We start from the raw sequence: 24,738 nt of genomic DNA on the forward strand, positions 1-24,738 counted from the left end.
TTAACAGCTTAATAAAAGGTATCCTGGGGTGTTGGTTCAGAGACGGGCAGTTTTTTTCACTTTAGATAACTTTTTGTATTGCATTTGTTGATGTGTAGTTCTTTGTATAAAAGTAAATTGTTTTCTACAGAAATGGTGTTTTTTTGTTTTTTATCAATTGCAATGGTGGTAAACACGAAGGTTTGTTTTTTTTATTTGGTGAATCTGGTTTCTTATTTTCTTCCAGTTTCTCCAATGTAGAATTCTGTACAGTTATTGCACATTATTTTATAAATAATGTTGGTATTGTATGTGATTCTATGTAATTTTTATGTAATAATGATTTTAGTTTAGGGCTAGGTGTTTGGAGTCAACAGGAGTATTTTGTTTAATGATAAGTTTTCTCCAAGTGTTGATTATTTTTGAGCTAATGTCATGGATAATCAGTAGACTGCAGTGTAATGTTGTGTTGTTTGGTTTAACAGTATTAATTTTGTTTGCAAATTGAGTTTTGAAGTTTTTGTTCTGATAATTATGTAGAAATGTTTCAACAGTGTTTCTTGGCGTGAATGAAGTAATGCTTTATAGAGTCGATTTCTTCATCTGAGTAGTCAGTTGAGCAAATTCTTGAAGGTGTGTTTATAAGGTTTTAGTATACTGATTTTTTTAGATTGGATACATGGGCAAAATTCTATTTTGTCAGTTGTGCAAGGTTTACTGAACACACAAACTCCCCTCACTCTAACATTAAATTTGGCATTGAACAGAAAAATAACAAACAGTTATCTTTTCTTAACCTTGATGTTATTAGACCTGATGCAGTTCAAAATCAAATATTTATAAGAAGAAAAAAAATAATTTACACAAGCCTCTATATTCCCTAGAATTCTGCCAACAAATTCAAACCAAAAATTAACATATTAAAAATCTTCGAAACAGTTTCAAGACTACTGAAATTACTACATGTATGAAAAAATCAACTTCATAAAGCATTCCTTCATTCACACCAACAAACTTGCACTAACCATTGTTGAAAATTTTCTGTGTAACCACCAGAACAAAAATCTTGAACTCAACTCACAAACAAAAGTAGCACCAAACAACAACACACTATTACACTGCAGTTTATCATTTTTTCCTGACATCAGCTGAAAAATAATCAACACTTGGAGAAATCTACCAATTAATCAAGAAATTCTTGTTGACCTCAAACACCCAGCCCTAAACTAAAATCACACACAATACCAACATCATTTATAAAATAACATGCAATAACTGTCCTGAATTCTACATTGGAGAAACTGGAGGAACATTGGAAACTAGATTCAACAAACATAAAACAAAAAGTCTTTCATGTTTACCACTACTGCAATTCAAGAAACCAGTTATATATATACACACAAAACACTGTAATTTCAAGCAAGAGAACCAAATAATGGCAAATCCAAAATAAAAGAATCTATCTTATTTGAAAAAGAAACACCTTGGGATACCAAGATACCTTTTCTAAGCTGTAAAGCAGTCTCTGGTCACGTGACCTCTTTGATCCATCCTGTATATATACATTCATGTGTCTGTACACTATTTACACCTGGTGATGACATAATATTGTCAAAATGTTGTACTTCTATAATAAAGTTTTCTTCATTATCCAGTAAAGCTGTATTCAAACTTTTATTTTCTGAAAGGTGGGTTCCTTATCAAATTTAAGTTGCATAATTTAGACAGACAAGTTTGTTTCTTCTGTGGTTGTTAGAGGTAATATACTTTTATAACTATATCTGTGAAGCCAAGTAACATTCAAAATTTTGTACTTCATATAAATCTACTAAAAAGTATTTGTAATAGCATCAGGGAAATGAATCACAGTGACATTGATTTATTTAACACTTTAACACAAATATTAATATATGCAGTTTAGTAATTGATAACTGTTCTTGAGTGTGATTTGTCAGAACAACCAGGTTATTCATCTTTCCTCATTAGCTAATGGTTGCTTTATACATTTTACGTGATTAGACCCATACAGTGCTTTTCTAACACAGGTAGAAAATACTTGAATTTTTCATGCAGGGAGCTATTGTATAGATTAATAACATTTATTTAAAAAACATCATGGTAACAAATTATCAGTGTCACATCATTTGTGTTCCTTTTGTATTACATATATTCACTGAAGGTTATATTATCTCTAAATGTCTTGTTATTAATACAAGCCTGTCACATTAGTTATGTAGCACACGTGGAAACTTATAATTGTATTGAAAGTATGACATGTTATAAAAACAAAAATGTTTTGTAGTTGTTTGGTAGAGATTACCAGTTTCTCTGTTTCGTCAGTTGACCTAAAAATTAATAGAATCAGAAAATATGAAAGCAGAATCATTTCTATATAACTTACTTGCCATTTCATATTCATTTCAAATATTTTATTTTTTAATAATTTTTTATCTTCTAATGTCTCTTTTTGCACACATATATCATCTTATTTTATAGAACATCTTTTTTTATGCAGTATATTGACATTTTAGAAATTCTTCTGTCATTATTAGCATTTTGTTGTTTTTCACTATTACTTTTGTAGCAATTTTTGTTACTAAATGCCAATCATAAAAGAGATTTGAAACTGAAATATCAAAAGAAATTGTTAATGGGTAGTGGTTGTAAGAAAAACTTAGCTGGATTATATTTTGTATTTCATAGTTTGTAGTTTTGCTGGCAAACTAGAATAATGACAAGATGGGCAGTTAAACTTGCACACTGCCTTTCAAACATTTGAACTTGTCATAAAAGACAAGTCTCAAAAAATGTTATGAAGCTTGATTTGAGTGTATTTAAAAAAGAAAAAAATTAACTTTAAGTTATACATAAGGTATTTTGTTAATTGTGTGTGAACAAAAGAATCTTAAATATATTCAGTTAAAATATTCTCTGTTATTTACTTTATTTTTGAATAGGATTAAATAACATTATTTGTAATTTCCTTTTTTTTTCTCCCTCAGCAACGCACAAACCCTATGGCAGATGTTTCTGATGTATTTCAAGACAATAATGTACCCACGCATTACACACCTATAGAATGTGGATATAATGGAACAGTTCTTTCATCTAGGTGTCAGTCAGGTGAGGGTTTGTAAAGTTGGTTACTTATTGATGTGTTTTAAAATGTTCAATTCTATGAACACCCAGCTTGGCTTACAGATGAAGAGTTATCACTGAATAATTTTAGGCTTTTAATGATATGAGACAGAGACATTATTATCAAAAACCTATTGAATGAATTACAATTTATCTGTATAAATAAGGTTATTACAAAATTAGAATTTGGGCATTTTTATCACACAAAAAATTCACAGATCTTTAGAACAGTTAGTTAATGTCATAGAATTTTTGTGTTAGTGTACACCAGAAATACTATTTCACATTTTTAAGACACTAAATGTTAGACAAAATATTTGTTTCTATAAAAGAAACAACAACAAAGCTGTTGTGCTTACATCAAGAAAGAAATCATTCAAGTCAAAACCTCCTCCCTTTCTTGAGCTTAACAGCAGTGTATCTGCACTTTGAATATCAAACAAATTATAATCAAATGCTTTTTTAATATTTTTATATTGTTTCTAAACTTGAGTGAAATATATTAAATAACCAAGTGGTATGTCTATTATCTGGTTTATTAATAGTTGGATGGTAGTTTATGTTGTTAAAATTGGAGTTAAGTTAAAAGATCAATTGGGAGATTACGTACCTGGTATACAAGTGGTCACAGGTTAATCCAGCATACTTGGTAAGTAAAAGTGAGATTATCTTACAGAAATTTGTACATAGCTGTTGTTTGGCCTAAGGCCCAGAGATAAAAAACATAAATGAGTGTTTTTTTTTTGTAAGAGTAACAATAAGGTAATTTGAATTAATAAGAGGTGCTTTATTACCAAATATCAAATTCTTGACTCAGCATGTATAGCACTGCCCTACATGTGGGAGATACAAGAATTAGATTACTATGGTTGTACTTATTTCTAAAATTTTAGACTCTTTGAAATGAAATGAACTTTTCCAATTAATATCTTATAAAAAAAAAAAAAAAAAAATTGTCTTGAATAGTATGTATGTCTTACAAACCTTATCAAATATTGATGTTTTCATATCCAAGAGAGAAGTTTCAGAGGAGTATTGCTATTAGGTGCATCAAAGAATGAAAAAGTTGGCAAAGTAAAAATGTTTCTTTGCCAGAGAAAGGAAAAGTAGATGTGAATCAAACAGTTTTATGGATTTTTTTTTTCATTTAGGCCTAAGAACACTTTCTAATCAGCCAATTCAGGTTGTTAATACTAACTTAACCCTTAGACGGGAATTAGAAAAAGCAAGAGAGGAGCAAGAGTTGACTGAACAATTAAGAAGGGTGAGTATTGTCTTTATCACAAAAAATAGTTTAGTTGATTATGATACATTATCAAAAAAAATTAATTGTAATAATTTATTATTCACAGTATCTTGCCACCTCTAATATTGTCACAAAAAATAAAGAATAAGTATTGAATGCTGTAGTAATTTCTGTAATTATTTGTGCTTAATATAATATCTTACAATTGTCAGTTTGTTTGAAATCACTCTACTTTGAACATTTCTTACTGATTTAACCTTTCTACAGTGTTTATATAGTATAAATGTATTTTGGTTTATATTAATTTAGTTAGAATTTTGATATTTTTAAGCTAATATGACAATAAATAATTGGTGAAAGGTTTTATTTTGTAACACCAAATTATGTTTCTAATTAAATATGCTAAGAACACATAATTAGTAGTTTTATGTTAAAAAATTAAAATAATTTTCAAATATGCAGGTTTTTAAATTAAGCTAAATAATTTTGGACATATTCCAAAAATGCCTTTTGTTTTCAGATTATAGAGTCTAGGCTGAAAGTGACACTACCAGATGATCTAGGGTCTGCTTTAATGGATGGGGTAGTTCTGTGCCATTTAGCCAACCAAGTACGACCACGTTCTGTTGCTAGCATTCATGTGCCTTCACCTGCTGTGGTATGATGTGGAGTTTTTCTGAAACTATTCTAATTTTAACAGAAAGTTCATCACATGCATCTAATTATGGAAATGATAGGCCTTGTGATGATATGTACGTTACATGCATGGTGTTTGAATTGTCCATTACACATAAACAGTAATTTACCACTAAAAGAGTTCTTGTAATTTCTTGAATATGTACTGAAGACAAGGTTGAAAACCTCTAATCCATGGTAGGGGACAGATTTAGGAATATATTGGGCCACATGTTAATGCTTCATCAAGATTCACATTTTTTGTGATGACAAGGAGACAGTGATCTCAAATTTATCTATTGAAAAGTACAGAAGAATAAATTAATATTTTTTATTTTTCAGAAATCTTTATGAATACAAGTTACTATTTATGAGTAAATTTTGAATTTAAACACCATATACACATCTGTCTCTTCTTCTATGTTTATTATATAACAGCAGTAATAATTTAAAAACATTATAGCTATTTTTTCACCCCAATCTGTATGTACATGAAATATTTCAAACAGCTACATTTCATAAAACAATTTTTCAGTTGCTGATTTTATTATTCACCGTGTTGTCTTTTTAGCCTACACTAACCATGGCAAAGTGTAGAAGAAATGTAGAAAATTTCTTAGATGCGTGTTACAGGATTGGAGTACCTCAGGTAAGACTACCTGCATACTTTATAATGTTATTCTGTAATCTTCATGAACAAGGAAAGTAATATAGTAAAGTAAATTATGTGTAGTTGAATAGTGCTCAGAGAAACCTTTACATTTACTGGGAAACAACATTGAATATTTTTCTTGTTTGTATTTTAATTAAAGCTTGAGCATGAATGAATTTGGGATCTGAGTTTCATTGTATGAAAAAAAAGATTGTTTCATGATTGTAGAGTTTTCTAATTTTGTGTGCTATACTTTGAAGTTTTATGCATGTATATGATAATATGAAGGTCTTTTGTTTTGAAAAGTACATAGTAACATTTTCCTTGAAATAACTTCCTGAATTTTCACAGTATCTTCTTAAATATTATGTTGCTACTGTCAGTTATATTTGAGAAAATCTTCTAATGCATGAATTCAAGTGAGACTGGCAACCATCAGCTTCTTGAATATGATGCTTTCTATTTTGTGAACTATGTTCTTGGCTCTTCTTAATAGTTGTTATATGGCAGAAGAATAATTTTATGAAGGATGCCATTCTGCTCTCTATTGTTTAAACATCTCATTGTACAAATATCCTTTTTGGAAAGGGCTGTAATATGATCTGTCAATGATCAGGTTTTCTTGCAACAGCATTATGCTGTCAAGAGGATGGAAATTCACAATGAACCAAATATTTAGGTGCTAAACAGGTTGTCATGGCAACTGTAATAACATATTGCATTCACAGTTGCAAATTTTATTAAGCGTAATTAACTATCAGTGAACATCATAATAAATTATTAGATATAAAAGACTTGTTAATGTAAGTAGTAATATTAATTAATTAATTTTATTTTTATTTTTTTAATTTATTGATGTTGAAGCTGTTGAATGTTGTGTTTGCAATGCATTGATGTTGAAACTGTGGAGATTTCTAGTAGGCCTATGTGATAGAAGTATAAATAGGTGCAACCAGACAAGAAGAGGAAAGTTAGAAAATGTAAAGTTAACTGTTATAAGAGTGAATGGAGACTACTTTGTCTTGTTAGAGGGTGTTCTAAACTAATTGAACCTGCCTGTTTGGACTCTGACAAAAGGCAGACTATTATTGGAAGTTCAGAATACAACTGCAGTAATTCACTTGTTAGAGTATATGAATTATACAGATACTATTGTGATAAAAATAAAAAAAATATTTCAGCTTTTCAACTGAATTCTAAAGCAATTGAACTGGCCTAAATGGAGTTTTGACAAAAAAAAGGGAAATGTATAATGTTTAAAGTACAACTATAATCTCCATAGTGTAAATAATTTTATGCTTATGTTTAACTTATTTCAAATAAGTGGAATGTGTGTTGTTTTTGTTGTTGTCAAATTTATTTACAACAAATCACAATCATCTGCCATATAAGAATCCTTAGCCTAACACACCCATTTATTTACATTTGAATATATACCACTAAAAAGTATTTTTGACATTTGTCAAGTCAGTCACGAATATACAGTGGTAAATGGCTGTAAAAGAAAATGCAAATGACAGAAGAAATAAGTAGACCTTTATGTGCACAACTGTAGTAGTGTAATGCGAATGGTATGGAGATTACATTCGTGCTATGTAACTGTGACAAGTTTTGATAAAGGGATAGAAAAAGGAGAGAGTTTTAGGTTAAACTACAAGAGTTTGTTAAATGACAAGAGAAGAGTGAAAACAAAGAAGAGAGGAAGAAAGATTGAAAAGAGGAAATGTGAGAAAGGTAAAACTAGAAATAGACAAAGAGAGAGAGAATAAGAGCATAAGAGAAAGAAAAAAAGGAGAAAGAGAAGAAACTGCAAATAAAGAGTATAAATTGAGAAAGAGAGAGAGGAGAGACTAGAAATAGATAGAATAAGAGAACACATTGATATTGCAAAGCTTGCCCATCTGGAGGAAGGACGACTCAAGAATGACAACAGGGTCAGGATCAGCTGACTTAAGCTGCCTAAATTTGATGAACAAAAAGATGACATGGATGCTTTCCTGGAGAGACTTGAAAAATCAACCCAAAATCAGAACTGGGACAAGGGTTACTTGTCTAAATCTACTTCTCACAGGAAAAGGCCTATGAGTATATGCAGCCATGACATCAGAATAGGCTTTGCTGAAATTACATGACTTATGGAAAAAGGTTTTTGGTAGAAGGTCAGGGAAGTCGAACTTGACACTGGAGAAACTGTATTTCAGCTTGTGGCACATCTATGGTGATACTTCACAAGATGGACTGACTTGGCAAAATGTGACAGTATTTTTGAGGAACTAGCAGACCTATTAGTATGAGAACAGTTCATGATCATGTGTTCAACTGACATTTCACTGTCCTTAAAGGTGAGAACACCAAAATAGGAGATGATAAAACTGGTAGAACAGTATAGGGAAGCCCATGAAGGGTGTATAATTGGCAAGTCCAAAAATATCTAGTTAAATTTGAAACCATAGATGGTGACTAGAAGCAAACATCTACCAAAGGTGACATTAGGTTAATAAATAGAGGGCAGAAGAGATGCTATGTTTGATATAAAATGGGGCAAATTGTATAGGAGTGCAAGTCCATTATCAGCGAGCAACAGCAAAAACATCAATATAAAACAGCTGTAGCTATTTACAAAGAGACAATAAAAGAGTGAATGTGAATGGCATCATGTATAATACTGCCAGAGGATACTAGGAGATCTAGAGGCCATGTGTATCAAGTAACCAGAATATGGCTTGGTGGTTGGAAACATAGCAGGTAGTAGAAATTTGGAGGAACTAGAGAGAAAGAAGATTGAAGCACATCTGCAATCACCACAAGAGTTCAAAAGAAGAGCAAACAAGACATCAAGCCCCTAAAAGAGAGAGTCAAAAGGCTGCATGCAAAATGTAGGTTTGCAGGAACTGAAGGAATCACAGAAGAAAAACCTTTCACTGCTGAAACTTTGGGACAAGGTCTGGGAAAATGTTGAGCACATGACAAAGGGGAAGACACTTATAGCATAGGGGACTGGAAGAGAGTGATGTATCAGATTTGTCAAGGCAGTTATCCTGGGGAGATTTAAAAAAAAAGCATAATACCAACAGAATATAGACTTAAGAGACAAAGCTGGATAATGAATCAATAGTGGGAAGACATCTAGGAACAAAAAAGACTGCAGACAGGATCACGGGGATCTTTCATTGGTCAAGAGTCATTGGATATGTGAGTAGACTGCAGGTCATATGACATCTGACAAAGGATAATACTTAGAAGGAAGTTAGCTGAGGTTCCATTTGGAGAGATGCTTCTCAAAGAAGAGCTAAGAAAAGTAGTTAGGGATGTGATTGGACCACCTGTGCCTATTTCTGAAAAGGGCAACTGGTATGTTCTGACAGTAATTGCCAGTACAATTGTTTCTGGATAACATGTCACATAGTCAAAGATAAGAGACACAGAGAGTAGTAGAAACCTTCCTGGTGGTATTTTGCAGAGTAGGCTTTCTGAGAGAAATCTTGAATGACAATGGGACTCAGTTTACTTGAGAAATGATGCAGGAAGTATGCAAACCCATCAGTCCTAGGCAGCTCTTTACCATCCCCTACAATCCTAACTGCAATGGACTTTGTGAAATAGTCAGTGGAGTTGTAAAGACATGTAAAAGAAGATGTACTAAGAGAAACCACATGACTGGGACAGATACTTTCAGACAGCATTATTTGTTTATCGAGAAGTCCCACAAGCAAGTACAGGATTTTCTCTCTTTGAGTTATTGTATGGAATAACAGTACGAGGTCCGATGCAAATACTGAAAGAGCTATGGATGGGAGAAGAAGAATCAGAAGTAAGGAATGCATACCAGTATGTGCCAGACCTCAAAAACCAACTGGAGGAGATCTGTAAACTTGCCAGAACTTTATGCAGCTCGAGACAGTAGTCAGAAGGCCAAGGATCAGTGTTTCAAGGTTGGACAGAAGGTCTTAATTCTGTTCCCCACAGACCACAACAAACTTACTCTGCAGTGGAAAGAATCTTTTGATGTACTGGAAGTGCTGAATAAAATGGACAACAAGGTGAAGGTGAACAAGAAGACCACGATATACCATATTGATGAAGTACTTTGGGAGAGAAGAAGATATAACAGATGCAGCTATTCAATAGCAACATAAGATCAAGACTGCAATTGGGTATCCAGTCAAAGTGAAGCTCTGTCACATGCCTTATCACAGTGAGAGACCTGATAAAGCAGGAAGTTGAGACAATGTTGGAAGCTGTTATCATCAAGCCATGAAATTCAGTCTACTGTTCACCAGTTGTAGTTATGAAGGAACAGAATGTATCAAACCACTTTTGCATAGACTTTCAGAAGCTCAATTTTGTGACAGAGTTTGACACCAACCCATGGGCAACCCAGAGCCCATTATGGCAAAACTAGATTGGGCAAGGATTTTTCAAAGATCAATATCAGTAAAGGTTATTGGCAGATCCTGATGGAGATTGGATTTAAAGAAAAGAGAGCATTTGTGACACCAGATGGATGTTACCAATTTGAGCAGATGTCATTTGGGTTGTCCAACTTACCAGCAACATTCCGTTGTTTTAAGAGGAGGAGGATGTGCACCACCACTAATATTGAGTATTATGTGGATGACATTCTGACACTGCAAGATGAGAAGACCACCTGAACAAACTTGGAGATCTGTTCGATGAGTGAGAGCGACAGGTCTTGCAACCAGACCATTTAAGTGTTACATCAGATATTATATGTTGGAGTTTGTTGGACAGAAGGTGGGGGACTAACAGATAACCATGCATATAGATAATCTGCATGCAAGATGCACCAACTTTAACAACCAAGGAGAAAGTCAGATCTTTCCTGGGGTTAGTGGGATACTACAAGAAATTCATCCCAAACTATGTTTAAGCTACTGAGCCATTGACTGATCTGACCAAGAAAGCTTTACCCAACAAGATGTGGGGACAACCACACTAGATGGCTTTCCAGAAATTAAAGAACATGTTGGGAAGTTTTCCCATTCTCAGAATGCCATACTTCAACAAACCATTCATTGTTCAGGTTAATGCTTCAAACAGTGGAATTGAGATAGTACTCTTACAATAACTACTCCCTTATTGAACAAGTGTGTCTAGCCATCATATTTGCTATTTGGAAGGAGTTCATCATCCAAATGGATCATCATACATTCAGAGGTGCAAAACTGACAGTACAAGTATCACGAGGTGGGCATTGTACGCTTAGAACGACATGTTTTGCATTGAAACCATCAGGGGGACTATAAATGTTGGTAGAACCTGTATTAGTAAACTTTATGGGTGAGCAGTCTTTGTATATGGTAAAAAACAAAATATGAATATTCATCTTAAAGAGGAGAGTATTGTGAAATATAAGACTATCTAGTGTAGGTAGTACTGTAAATTAATTTATTTTGTATTTGTAATTCCTTGATGTTGAGGCTATTGAGCAGTGTTTTTCAGTTCATTGGTGTCTAGGCTATGGAGATCTCTAGAAGGCCTAAGTGATATATACGTATAAATAGCTTGTGACTAGACAAGCAGAAATAAAGAAAATAAAGTTAGATGAAAGAGAAGTTCTGTGAGAGAAAAGTTAGAAAATATATTGTTAACTATCATGGGAGTAAATATGAAATGTGTGCAAAATTAGAAGTAGTTGTAAACTTTTTACAAATCAACTAAATTTTAATATATTGTTAACTATCATGGGAGTAAATATGAAATGTGTGCAAAATTAGAAGTAGTTGTAAACTTTTTACAAATCAACTAAATATTAATATATTGTTAACTATCATGGGAGTAAATATGAAATGTTATAAATGTGTGCAAAATTAGAAGTAGTTGTAAACTTTTTACAAATCAACTAAATATTAATATATTGTTAACTATCATGGGAGTAAATATGAAATGTGTGCAAAATTAGAAGTAGTTGTAAACTTTTTACAAATCAACTAAATATTAATATATTGTTAACTATCATGGGAGTAAATATGAAATGTGTGCAAAATTAGAAGTAGTTGTAAACTTTTTACAAATCAACTAAATTTTAATATATTGTTAACTATCATGGGAGTAAATATGAAATGTGTGCAAAATTAGAAGTAGTTGTAAACTTTTTACAAATCAACTAAATATTAATATATTGTTAACTATCATGGGAGTAAATATGAAATGTGTGCAAAATTAGAAGTAGTTGTAAACTTTTACAAATCAACTAAATATTAATATATTGTTAACTATCATGGGAGTAAATATGAAATGTGTGCAAAATTAGAAGTAGTTGTAAACTTTTTACAAATCAACTAAATATTAATATATTGTTAACTATCATGGGAGTAAATATGAAATGTGTGCAAAATTAGAAGTAGTTGTAAACTTTTTACAAATCAACTAAATATTAATATATTGTTAACTATCATGGGAGTAAATATGAAATGTTATAAATGTGTGCAAAATTAGAAGTAGTTGTAAACTTTTTACAAATCAACTAAATATTAATATATTGTTAACTATCATGGGAGTAAATATGAAATGTGTGCAAAATTAGAAGTAGTTGTAAACTTTTTACAAATCAACTAAATATTAATATATTGTTAACTATCATGGGAGTAAATATGAAATGTGTGCAAAATTAGAAGTAGTTGTAAACTTTTTTACAAATCAACTAAATATTAATATATTGTTAACTATCATGGGAGTAAATATGAAATGTTATAAATGTGTGCAAAATTAGAAGTAGTTGTAAACTTTTACAAATCAACTAAATATTAATATATTGTTAACTATCATGGGAGTAAATATGAAATGTTATAAATGTGTGCAAAATTAGAAGTAGTTGTAAACTTTTTACAAATCAACTAAATATTAATATATTGTTAACTATCATGGGAGTAAATATGAAATGTTATAAATGTGTGCAAAATTAGAAGTAGTTGTAAACTTTTTACAAATCAACTAAATATTAATATATTGTTAACTATCATGGGAGTAAATATGAAATGTTATAAATGTGTGCAAAATTAGAAGTAGTTGTAAACTTTTTACAAATCAACTAAATTTTAATATATTTACTAACAGAATATTTTATAGTGTAGGTTGATTACTTGTTTAATAGGAAGAGTCATCCAGAAAATTAAGTTGGAACCTTCGTTATCAATATCATTTATGTAGGTGACTGCATGAATCTTTGGTCTTTTTTTTGCCTGGAACATGTATGATAAGTGAAATACACACCTGATAATTTGTGTTTTAACCTAACTTGAATAAAGCACAAGATAATTTTCATAATTACAGAGAGTAAATACATATTGAGTTATATCTGCTGTGTCTACCATGGGGAATCAAAACCCAGATCTTAGCATTGTAAGTTTGTAGATATAGTGCTGCCACATCTCTTAACCATAAATATACAAACTGAGATTTTAAGAAGTAGAGAACAGAAAATGAATATGCATGCATTGTCTAAAACAGACAAATATGTCTAGTTATTGATATCTTTAGCCTGACTTTATTTTTTTGGCATGTCAATTTTTATTTTCTGACTTCAACTTCCAGCACATAAAGAAAATTTTCATAATATTTCTTGATGCATTTCTCTCCTTTCAAGAGAGGTATCAACAATTTCTGGAACTTTACTTTTCTTGTAGATTTGCATTTATGTTATGGAAGAATTTATTTAATATAATACTAGTGTATGAAAGCACATTGTGCTGATAATAATTTTGTATGTTATTTTGGTTATAGTCTGTATTTTCTTTTTTGATCTTTAACTTAATATAAAATTGGCATAAAGATTGAAGGGTTTTATACCCAATTTATCTTGTATTCTGTACAAACAAGGTGAAGCTTTATTTATATTGTTTCTTTGTTGGATTACTAACAGATAGGTCATTAGATGTCTGTTTGTATTTCCTCTTATATTCCAGAAATACTATTTAATAGTTGATTTTGATATACAAGAGTAACAATTTTTTCTAATTTACATTTCATATATTTGTAATTAAATGATTCAGCTATTTTAAAACAATTTTCATGTTGGTTGAGGTGTTAAATATAGATTAATCATATGATGAAATTTATTCAGAGAGGCTTGTGTACAAATTTGAATAAAACATACAATGATTAACATTTACAATATCTCTCTTTATTGACTGATTTTGGGAAATATCTTAAGTCAGGTTGAAACTAGTATTAGGGATGGGTGTTAATACCAACTACACCCTCCAAAATGTGGATGAAATGTGTAACCCCCTTGTACAGTACTTCTGAACATTTTCAGTATAAAAGAACAATAACAAAAAACACATTACTGTGAATAAATAGATGAAATTTGGTTTTTATCAAGTGTAAATGTGTAATAGTTTTGGAACTTTTAAACACAGACATTGCTATTACAGTTTAACTATTTTGAGGTTTTTACCCTATCAAAATAGCATTTTTAACCAAAAAACGTTTTTACTGAAGTGTATAATTTATATGTTTCATCTACCTTAATCTAAAATGTATAAACTTGTATTTGATATCAAGTCTTCAAATACAGTTTTCTGTTCTAAAGAAACAATGAATGTACATACATTGTTTTACTTTGGTTCATAGCCCACTGTCACATAGTTTAATGCTAGAGGCATACTAGCACACATGTACATATTATCAGTGAGATAAAACAGGATTTTTGTGTTCTAAGCAGCTTAGAACCTATGGTTGGCAATTGTGAGCAATGTTTTTCCAACAGTTTCATATAACCATGTACTTCAAATGCTGAAACTGAGTCTTTATGGCAGATTTAAAGGTAGCCTATTTTCACAGTCAAGAGCTTGTATAGTTCAATCTTTTTCAAGTAAAGCTCTATGAAGGCTTGGATATATGTTGAGTAATTTGTTTCATTGGATGTTGTGAGAGACAAGAATGGTTCAACAAAATGTCACTTTCAAAAAGTCTAGTTCCAAGAAGAATCAAACAGTGCATACCTGCTGATTGGTTGTGTTCAAACTTCTCCAGAGACAAAGCAACATTATCACAGTGGTAAAAAGTAGTTTCAAATGAGAGATAAATGGTTAAAAGTTCATCTCTAGGTCTGTTGTTGTTTGTCAAAATGTGCCTGTGAAATTCATTAGCCTTATTCCAAGGTTAATGATCAAAATCAGAGTTAATTATTTTTGTAATAAGGTCAAGGGCTTGCACTGATCATAGCATTTACAAGAAGGTTTAGATATGCCATATTGTGAACTTTAAAAGTCTGTACAAAGGGTTAAAGGGTGTCTAATATTTGGGGGGGGGGGCAAGGAAACAGTGCTTGGGAGGTAGAACTTGTAAAGAAAGTGAAATAACACCCATCCCTACTATTATTCCTGATGGATTGGTCAAGATATTTGAGATAGCTATCTGTTTTATAATTGTTTTAGGAATAACATTAGTAAACTTCTAATGACATCATTAGAAATTTTAAGCAAAATCTAAATTATTGTTTTTTTTTTTTGTGTAAAAAATTTAGAAAATGCCTAAACATATATATACACATTGAAAGTACTTGTTTTTATTTTATTTATTAAATTATGAAAATAGGCAAGAAGTGAATACCTTGTAAATTACTTAAGCAATAATACAAAATTGGTCTTGGGTTACTTTTGAACGATGTGAGTAAAAAATACTTTTTCTAAAACTTTATTTTGTTTTCCATTCCATAGAACAATTAACATAGTTTACCTAATATCACTAACATGTTTAACTATGTAATTTTTTGTTTCACGTAATTAACAGCATTAGCTGACAGAAGTTCTGTTTATTGGGTTTCTTATTACAGGATAATCTGTTTAATTGGGAAGAATTAGTCATACAACGACATGTGGCCAATGTAACCCACACTGTCCAGAACCTTCTGTCAGCTACCTCACCTCCTAAGGATGTAGTCTTCTCTTGGGTCCTCCTGGTGGTGTTTTTGTTCTCTTGTATGTTTGTGTACATCTGTCCTCCACCACCTTGATACTTTTATCTCTTCTAACTAACCCTCAAAATGACTAACTCTCTATACGTTATGAAAAAAAAATGACTGTGTGTAGCCAGCATCTTTGTACAACCATGATGTCTTTTTGAGGAGCAGTATTCGGAGTGTTGTAAATATTTGAACCTTCAAGAAAATGTATTGATACAAAATTAAAATTTCAGGTTTCAGTGATATTTTATATTTACTCTCTCAGTGATATATCTTTTGATAAATAGTTTATAAATAAACAGAAGTATTTAATAATCAGATACACCTCATGTTTGATGTATAATTTTCATCTCTTATGTCTTATTGTGATTACATATGTTAGAACAAAGTAATTTCTTTTCACTAAAGTCAAATGGCCATCTGGAACATCTAGTGTATGCAGGTATAAAAGTTTCAATTGTCACTAACTTTTTATGTTCACTTTTATGTAATTTTGGTATTATTTTGTGTTATTTAACCTGAAAGACTAACTGGTAAGATGGGATAGCTAATGACTGTCAAGATCAGAGCCACATTCTTTGTAACTTTTTACTGATATACTAGATCAATATTAGGCAATGCATGATGATGATGATGATGTATAGTAACTATATCATATTCAATAGTGAACAGATCAATTATTTACCACAACCAGTTGAAACCACATTGTGAGTGTTCTGAAATAGTTATGGATAATGTGAAGGAAGTGATGAGTATTATAATAATAACAGTATAAATAAAAATATAGATTTACTGGATTTTATACTGACCATTCAGATGTCTAATAATGACCATAATGTTTGTGATTTTTAGTAATTTTATTGGATTTTATAACAAATTCATATCAGTGACCTCTTAAATTTTGTTGTAGTTATGCAAGGTTTTATGGAGAATTGACATGTCATCTCACTTAGATTTTGGTATTAAACTAAACAGCTGCTTACCAAGCATAAAACATGACTTTTAATAGATAACTGACCAATAATTTATAATATATAGGTTATGATATTAAAATTACTAATATTATCAAATAGCAACCATAATACTGGTAATCTGTAATAGTTTTACATGACTGTACAGGGAATTGACCAGTTACTGATAAAATATAAATTGTGATTTTGATGGCCTTAAAGATGTCCTTTGAGAAATAATGAAATTACATGGTCTATGAAGACCTTGTTTTTTGGTGCTTTGTGATATTTCTACTTGATTGTATAAAGACTTGATCATTTCTTTATTAAATATAGACTAGAAAGTTGTTAGTCTGTATACATTTTGAGTTTGTAAAATGACTGATAAAATTTAGGCTTTGTCCTCTGTGAGCATCATTGACACACACAGTCCTGTAATATCTGTGAGCTTCAGTTAGTTTTGTTATAACTTATGGGAAACAAGCTGCCTTTTGACTGATGTACATTTTGTCTTTTTTTTTAAATTAAGTTGCCTTTTTCATGATCATTGTGGAATATTAGACTAGAAATATCCTCTGAATAATTCCAGATATGTTTTAGTGCTTTACTGCAATATTTATATAATAAAGTTTGTGTGCAATAAAGCATCTAATAATATACAGAAGCTTGTGAGCTTTTGATATGTTTATTCATTCTACCTCTTCTTATCCTTTGCTTTTACATTTATAAGTGAGAATTCTATCAAGGATCTTAACTTTTGCTTATTTTAAATGTAGTAGCTGTTAATGATTACCCTTTATTTGTTTTTCGACACTGTATTGGAATCTCATTAAACTTTTAACCAGTAAAAGCAAAGTTATGAGTATTGCAGTTTTCAGTACCATATACTTTGTTATAATTCTTAAATAAACCTTAGTATTTAATAACCAGAATAAGTCAACTTTCCTTTGTTTTTTTGCAAAAATATGTAGCTCCATATACAGTAATAACCCATTTAGCATTCAGCAAGGGTTCCTGAAAATGGCTATAAATGAATCTGCTCTAAGTAGGGTGTTTTTAGCATTATATATGTAGAGACATGTAACTGAAGGCATTGTTTCTTACCTGTGAATGATGTACAAGTGCTTTATTTAGATATTGGTAAATTGAATGTAAATTACTCAATATAATATTGTCACTGCTGGAAAAAAGCTAATTTTTATTAGCCTTCAATCTTGTATGGTTACAGAATCATCAAATAGAAACCAGACCTTTCCTGCCATGGCCACCTGTCATGTCCTCTCTTTTTGAATTTTGAATAATGTCAATACATTAGTTCTCTCTCTTGTTTATGACTATATTAGTCATAACCAATAAACAGGGGAGGTTTTTTATCTATCAAATGACATATTATATTACGTTGTTTTCTGTACAGAGATTTGTAGACTGCTTCCTAAGAAAATGATATTGTGTAGATGGATGACGTTTTAACAGTTCATATTGTGTTGCTAAAAAAGCCAGAAAAAGTGTGATAGTCATGGGACATTGTCTGCTTTTTGCATCTTATTATTCTGTGTTCTTTATTATATTATTTTCTTAAATAAAAATTATTTAGTGCACTGCTACCATTGGTATGAAAAATGTAGGGTTGAGAGAGTTACGGATTTTCATAACTTTTTCTGTCTCTGATGAAATATTTCAAGGAGACAAAAGGTTTTATAGCAAATCAGCTTAAAGTGGGGTCTTGATGTATTTCATTTTTTATATTTCAAGGTGGAATTTCAACTAGTGTTGTAGCTAGTTATGAAGGTATCATTATTTATAGAATTGATATGTTTATATCATCTTGTGATATTATTTTTCAGATTAGGGAAGCCATTTCAACAATTCTAAGCTCAGTTTCATCTAACTTATTCAGAATGGTTAGTTGAAAAAAGAGGAAATAATTGTGTAATAGCACATTATGCTCTTAATAGTTCTAAGTGTACCAGTCTTGGTTCTAAGTGTACCAGTCTTGTAACACTATAAGTTTCTTGTTCTTTATATCATTGTTCATGTAACAAATATTTGAAAGAATTTGTCACCTTCAAATATAGCAGCAGTTTTTAAACTTAAAACTTAGTCATTATATTATTGGATTTGTACAAGTATCCTCGGTAGTGTAAGTGTCTGTTAATAGTTAAGGCAAAATATGAATTTAAAAAAACGACTGTGAAATGACAGTAATGTTTTACATGAAAACAGTTTTATGTTAAAAAAATTGCCACTGAAAACAATAAATGAAGATGGGAAGGATTTTTGAGATGTCTAAAATCATAGCAACTGGTTTTATGTATTTTTCTGTATTTACATCTCTGTACACCAAGAATTTATCTGTTAATTTTAAATAAAAGCTGTGTAGAATTAAAATATGAAAATTGTGTTGGTAGTCTTATAAGTACTGGCTCACATTTCATACATTTTATAGTACCACTTACTTCATGCTATGTTCACCTTTTTAAAGTAATTTTTAACTCATTTTGAAGTGATTTCACCAAATAAGTTATTATCTGCATTAAGACAAAAATTATATAATGAAAAGCTCAAGTTTTATATTGGTTCTCAACTTTTTAAAATTATTATTATTGCATTGATTTTGTGTAAATAACAGTTAACACAGTATGAAGGAGTAGCAGTTTAAAACTGAATTTTAGAAGAATTGTAAGTTAGTTCATGAAATGCAGAGATGAAATTTGTCTTTAGAAATATCTTTATCAACACAGTGATTTAATTTGCTAAAGATATATGAAGGCACTCTTTCTTGCAAAAATAAATTCCAACTTTTCATATTTAGCATTAATTAGTTAGCAAATAGTATGATAGTTTTGTACAATATAAAACAGTTTTGCTTTAATGTAAGAACATGTGAATATATCTTATTAGAATTAATGTTATATATCTTGAATGAATGTGATATATTTATCTAGTACTTCCTAAACTTTTGAAAAAATTAGTTTATGTTTGCTTGCTTTATATGATTATATTTTTCTACCTACTTTTATCTCTTTCTAAGTGGGTCACTTGTCAAATGTATGTTTTGTTTAATCAAGTTTAGAAATTGAATCTTGTATAATATTACTGACTAGCAGATACATGGAAAACATTAGCTATAGAATTAATAACTTCATTGCAGCAGTATTGTTTTTAATTGTAAAATTTGTAGAATAATACAAATGAAATGCAATTATAGACAATGAGATGTACAAGTACACTTGTATTCAGGTTATACTTTATAAAACCTTACAGATTTTAGGCCTAAGTGTTATAAAAAGATAAATTAACACTGTAATGTGTACATTTTTTTACATTAACTTAGAACTAAACTGTACTGTACGTAATACTGTCTATGAATAAACATATAATATTATTCTAGGACATGACATCACACTTTTTGAAAACTTCAAGCTTTTGATGTTATTATAAAGAATATTTACATCTACTTTTTTTGTTATTCCTTCATTCATAGGGCAGTTGTAGTGACTTGTTTATTAAGCTTTCCAGATCTCTGGTGCAGACAAATGCTTGCACTGATTTTTCTGAGTGAAATTCTTACTGTTTATGACATGTATTGACAGCAGAATTAAAGTATGAGTATATTTTGATGTTTATGATTAGAATTCCTTTGTATTATTTTAAAATCCTGTATTTAAAGAAGTACTGTTGCAGCAATGACTAATCTATGTACAAGTGTTTTGTGGGTCTCTTCTAGTATATTATAATAATACTCAGATTTTGTATGTCAAGATAATCCATGTGGACCTTACTATGTATATATACATGCATCCACATATCATTTCCATAAAATACATATGAATATGCATATTATCATATATATTATATAGATTTTGTTGTGTTAAGTGTTAAAGATGTTTGCAGCCATAATGGTCAACAGAGTACATCTGTGCTGAACTCCATACTTTCACAGTTAGTAACACTTATGATTAGTCTATTTATGGTTAATAAGTTTCCAGTTCTGGTTTATGCTATATTCTCTTAAAAACAACAACAAAAAATAAAACTTGATGATGTACCTATTCAGTACACAGGGAAGATATAGGTGGGTCAGATATAAATACTGATCCCTCTATAACTCCTGCTTTAGGAACTCCAGGGTACATGCGGTTGTTGTGATAATTAATCTATCAGTTTGCTAGTTGAAAGTACACACATAAACACAAATAGTAGTCTAGATATAAGAAACGTAAACAGTATTTCTGGAATTGTTTTAATAGTCAATAAAGATATGAAAAAGGTACATGCATCCTAAGAGGATGTTATAAAAAAGCTAAAATGTGATGCATTTTTAGTACTTGTATAAAATCTTCATTTTGAGATCTTAGTTGTAAGTATTTTGTATTGAGAAAACTTGTGTAATTGCAAACTTGATAAATAGTGAGAATAGTGATTGATTTTATTTCTGGTTTCATCCTTTTATTCATTAATCTAGTTACAGGGTTCTCGAGTTTCTGGAGAAATTTCACAACACATTTGACAACGTAAAGAACCGTTTCTTTGTATTCATGACAGTTAGTAATGTAACATTGTAAAAAAGCTATCTATTTTTCTTCAATATGGTACTATTTATTTAAAAATAATAATTGAAAACTGAACATGAATTGGAATGTTCTTAAATTTTTAAGACTTTTTTGATGTTAAAATACAAGATTAATCACACCCCATAAAGCAGCCAGGTAAAAACAGGATATTCAGCCACTGCAAAAACAAGAATTTCAATAATTTTTAATACTACATCCTTTTGCTTTTATGGAAAAATTTGCAACCTGACCTGGTTGTACATTAAGTACAAAATTGTCTTATTTCAAGTGGCTGTTACTAGTTCTATTTATATGAACTTGTTGGTTACAAATAGAACTAATATCTAACAACTTGAGTGACTTGATTCTTACAAAAAAATGCAAAAATTTATGATATTTAAAACAAAACTATCATAAAACCTTAACTCAAAGTTTAATACTGTTTAAAAAATATTCTACACAAGTTTCAGAGTTTAAAGAACTATGGTACTTCATGGGCAAAATATAGTACTTTTTTTTTGTCTATTCTTGAATTGTTAAGAGTACATGTATAGGATATATATTTTGTGAAATAATAAGATAGCAAAGCATGTTGAATGTTTCATGTGTATTTTTATTCTGTAATGATGAAAAGCATTTTATAATATTTTACTGTTCACCATCAATATTAGCAATCAGTTGATGAGTTTGCTACAATGTCATTCATAGACATACTGCAATTGATTTGTACATGCATTACTGCACTTTTGACATTATGAAATTAAAGAGGAGGTGAACAGAATAGGAACGACAACAGATAAACAGTTGTGGTAATCTGGTTTCTCAGTTTTTTTCCAACTAGTTCAATTTTGAGTATATAAATAACATTGTTTTTAAGATAAAGGTAATGAATATTGCAATATTACACAACTAACACAGTTCTGGTGATTGCTGCACCAATACTGCCATGAATTTAGGCAACGATCTGTTACAGCTTGGACATTCTTTTGAACTACGAACATTGCCTGTGTTTTGGTAGATCTACTAAAAGCACCATTGGTCTTGTACATATTTGAACCATAAACCTCCATTATACATCAAATTGCAGTTTTTTATGTTATGTAGTTCCAATTCTATTCAGTTGATAAAGTTGTTCAGTAATTTGTGGACATTCTTTTTAAACTTCTGTATGAACTGCAAACACTGGTCTACTACCAGTTAACAATGAAGCATATATGTTTGAAATTAAGAATTACAGTTTAAAGTGGTATTAATTGAACTTAAAAGTCAAGATATTGATTTTACTTGTGTTTATCCATCAGAAGGTTGGTGCCTCAGATGAATGTTTATGCTGTAAATAATGATGTTTAATATTGTTTTGAATGTTGTTTTTTATGTATTCATAATAATTTCAATATAGTTTTAAAAGAGTAAAATGTTTACTCATGTGTGCTTGATATTTCAAATTGATAAGTGACATGTTTCATACAAGTTTTTGTTATTTCTAAGATACATAAAGCTTTACAACTGAATGTAAAGTTTTGGAAAATAAAAATTACGGTATGTACACTGATTATTTTACCCTCTGCCCATTACTTGAAAATTAATGGGTAAGTTTAGAAAGTTGTATACTAACAGGGCTTGTGTTGATTTGGAGGTTTAGAAAACAGTAAATTAAAGGTTTTAAATTTGGGAATAAATAGTGTTGTTGCATTTGTTTATACATTGTAAAAGCTCCTTAAAAGGTAGAGTGTAATTAGTTAAAGAACATAATATGTTTGCATTTGTTTTTCAAGTTTTTAACTTCATAAAATGTTTAACATTCAGATGTGTGTGAGGAGATATTTGTTATTATTCATGTAATGAAGTAATTATTGAGGTATTTATGAAATAATTAACATTTAAATAAAATTGAAACAGCAGTTTCTTTTAGTATACAAGAGGAATTATTTTAAAAAGCTAGTAGCTGAGACAAGTGCACAATCTCATCCATCTTAAAGGTTTATCTAGTTGACATTTCATTTTGATAACTACTGTGCCAGTTACCATTATCTAAAGTCTGTGTTAAGGAAGTATGTAGTGTTTAAAGATTTTTTTTGTACATATGAAGTGTAAGAAATCTGATAAAGGAAAACTATTTATGTGTATACAATCAGTAATTTGTTTGTAGGAAGTTTTTAATAATATAAAAAATAACAATTATGATGTTTATAAGAAATTCACCAGTGTATTAAAACAAAAGACAGCAGAATAATTTTATTTGGAGTTATTGTTTATGTACTATTCAGGTAAAATGCTTTCTAACTGCAATAATGAATGCTACTGTCAAAGTCTTGTCTGTATCAAGTTTGTGCAAAGCTATGTATGGAAATAATCAGATAACCTCTAGGCTTTATTGTGTTAAGTAGATAAATATCAATATTGGATGGTGTAGTGAATATTTAAATAAACTGAAAAATAAATACTAATTAGTGAATCTTATGGTTTGTATGTAATTCAGTTGTCTTTTGACTAATAATTAATTAGACATTTGGTTCATGCACTTTTTGTTGTTAAATGCTTTATATATGTTCAAATTAGAATCATCATCTACTAACATAATATTTTAGTTATACAACTAATGACTAAAATTTCAGTTATATAAATAAACATTTTCCTCCCACAATGGTTTAGTGATAAGTCTGAAAGCTTATATTGCAACAATTCAAGTTTCAGTATTTGCAGTAGGTACATGACAGATTGTGAGATGGTGTACACAAAAGACTAAAAGACAAAACTTTCACTATCTCTGGTGTAGAATTGTATTCATCTTTCATTTGCCCCCCAGCAGCTCAGCAGTAAGTCTGAGGGCTTTATAACTTTGAAAAAAAACTGGTTTTTAGTACTTCAAGTAACCTATTGTGTAGCTATATGCTTAAAAACAAAATACTTTTGTATTAATCTATGTTGTGTTTTTATTTCCAACTTTTTAGAATATGTAACAGCTTTACAGTACTTGTGGTTAATTTGTTACTTTGGGTCAGTTCTCTTAATACTACATAGATGAACTGAAATCTAATACAAAGTGTAATTAAACTAAAATCTCATTCATGTAACATTTATCTTTTGTACAGCTAAGTAATACATTCATGTCTGCTAAGAAATACTGATCAAAAATAAGCTATCTGAACATAAAAATAGTTATATGTTAATCAAACCACTACTAAAGAATAAAATAGAACTACTTTATCATATGTCAGTTCACAGAAAGCTAAAACCTGTATTGGTTTAAGTGCATTGAATTATCAGTTGTGAGTACCCTTGTTATTAACAGTATTTTCATCCTTAATCCTAATAATATTTAATGAAATCCATTCAGATTAAAGTTCAGATTCAGAACTTTAATTTATACATTACATCAATAATTCAAAATTTAAAAAATATGATAAATATTAATGTTACTAACCTCATAAGAAATCTTTATTAGTTTTAAAATAAGTTAAAAAAATTGAAAACTCTCATAAAAAAAATAAAACCAATACTAAAGAAACAAAAGAATAAAAATACAGTATGTTATTTTATAAATTTGTATAGCAGTATTGGTTTACTAACTTTTATTATACTAAGTTTAAGGCATTTACTTTGTTCAGCTAATATTT

At 30.0% G+C, this 24,738-nt stretch overlaps 1 protein-coding gene across 7 annotated transcripts in view; it reads left to right on the forward strand.

Moving 5' to 3' along the window:
* The window catches only part of LOC143256877 (DISP complex protein LRCH3-like), an 80,232-nt gene that overhangs the window by 48,011 nt on the left and 7,483 nt on the right, over positions 1-24,738 (forward strand). For 2 of the 7 annotated variants that reach the window (XM_076514679.1, XM_076514678.1), the window contains exons 13-16: positions 2,982-3,102; positions 4,269-4,381; positions 4,884-5,021; positions 5,610-5,687. In XM_076514679.1, coding sequence (XP_076370794.1) covers positions 2,982-3,102; positions 4,269-4,381; positions 4,884-5,021; positions 5,610-5,687 — 450 coding nt within the window. Of the gene's footprint in view, positions 1-2,981; positions 3,103-4,268; positions 4,382-4,883; positions 5,022-5,609; positions 5,688-15,489; positions 15,809-18,412; positions 20,005-21,033; positions 23,804-23,824; positions 24,735-24,738 lie in introns of those variants that run through there. The other 5 variants (XM_076514677.1, XM_076514675.1, XM_076514680.1 and 2 more) reach the window with 5 other exon arrangements.

This window comes from Tachypleus tridentatus, chromosome 7 (genome assembly GCF_004210375.1).
Source record: "Tachypleus tridentatus isolate NWPU-2018 chromosome 7, ASM421037v1, whole genome shotgun sequence".
NCBI classification, from domain to species: Eukaryota; Metazoa; Arthropoda; class Merostomata; order Xiphosura; family Limulidae; genus Tachypleus; species Tachypleus tridentatus.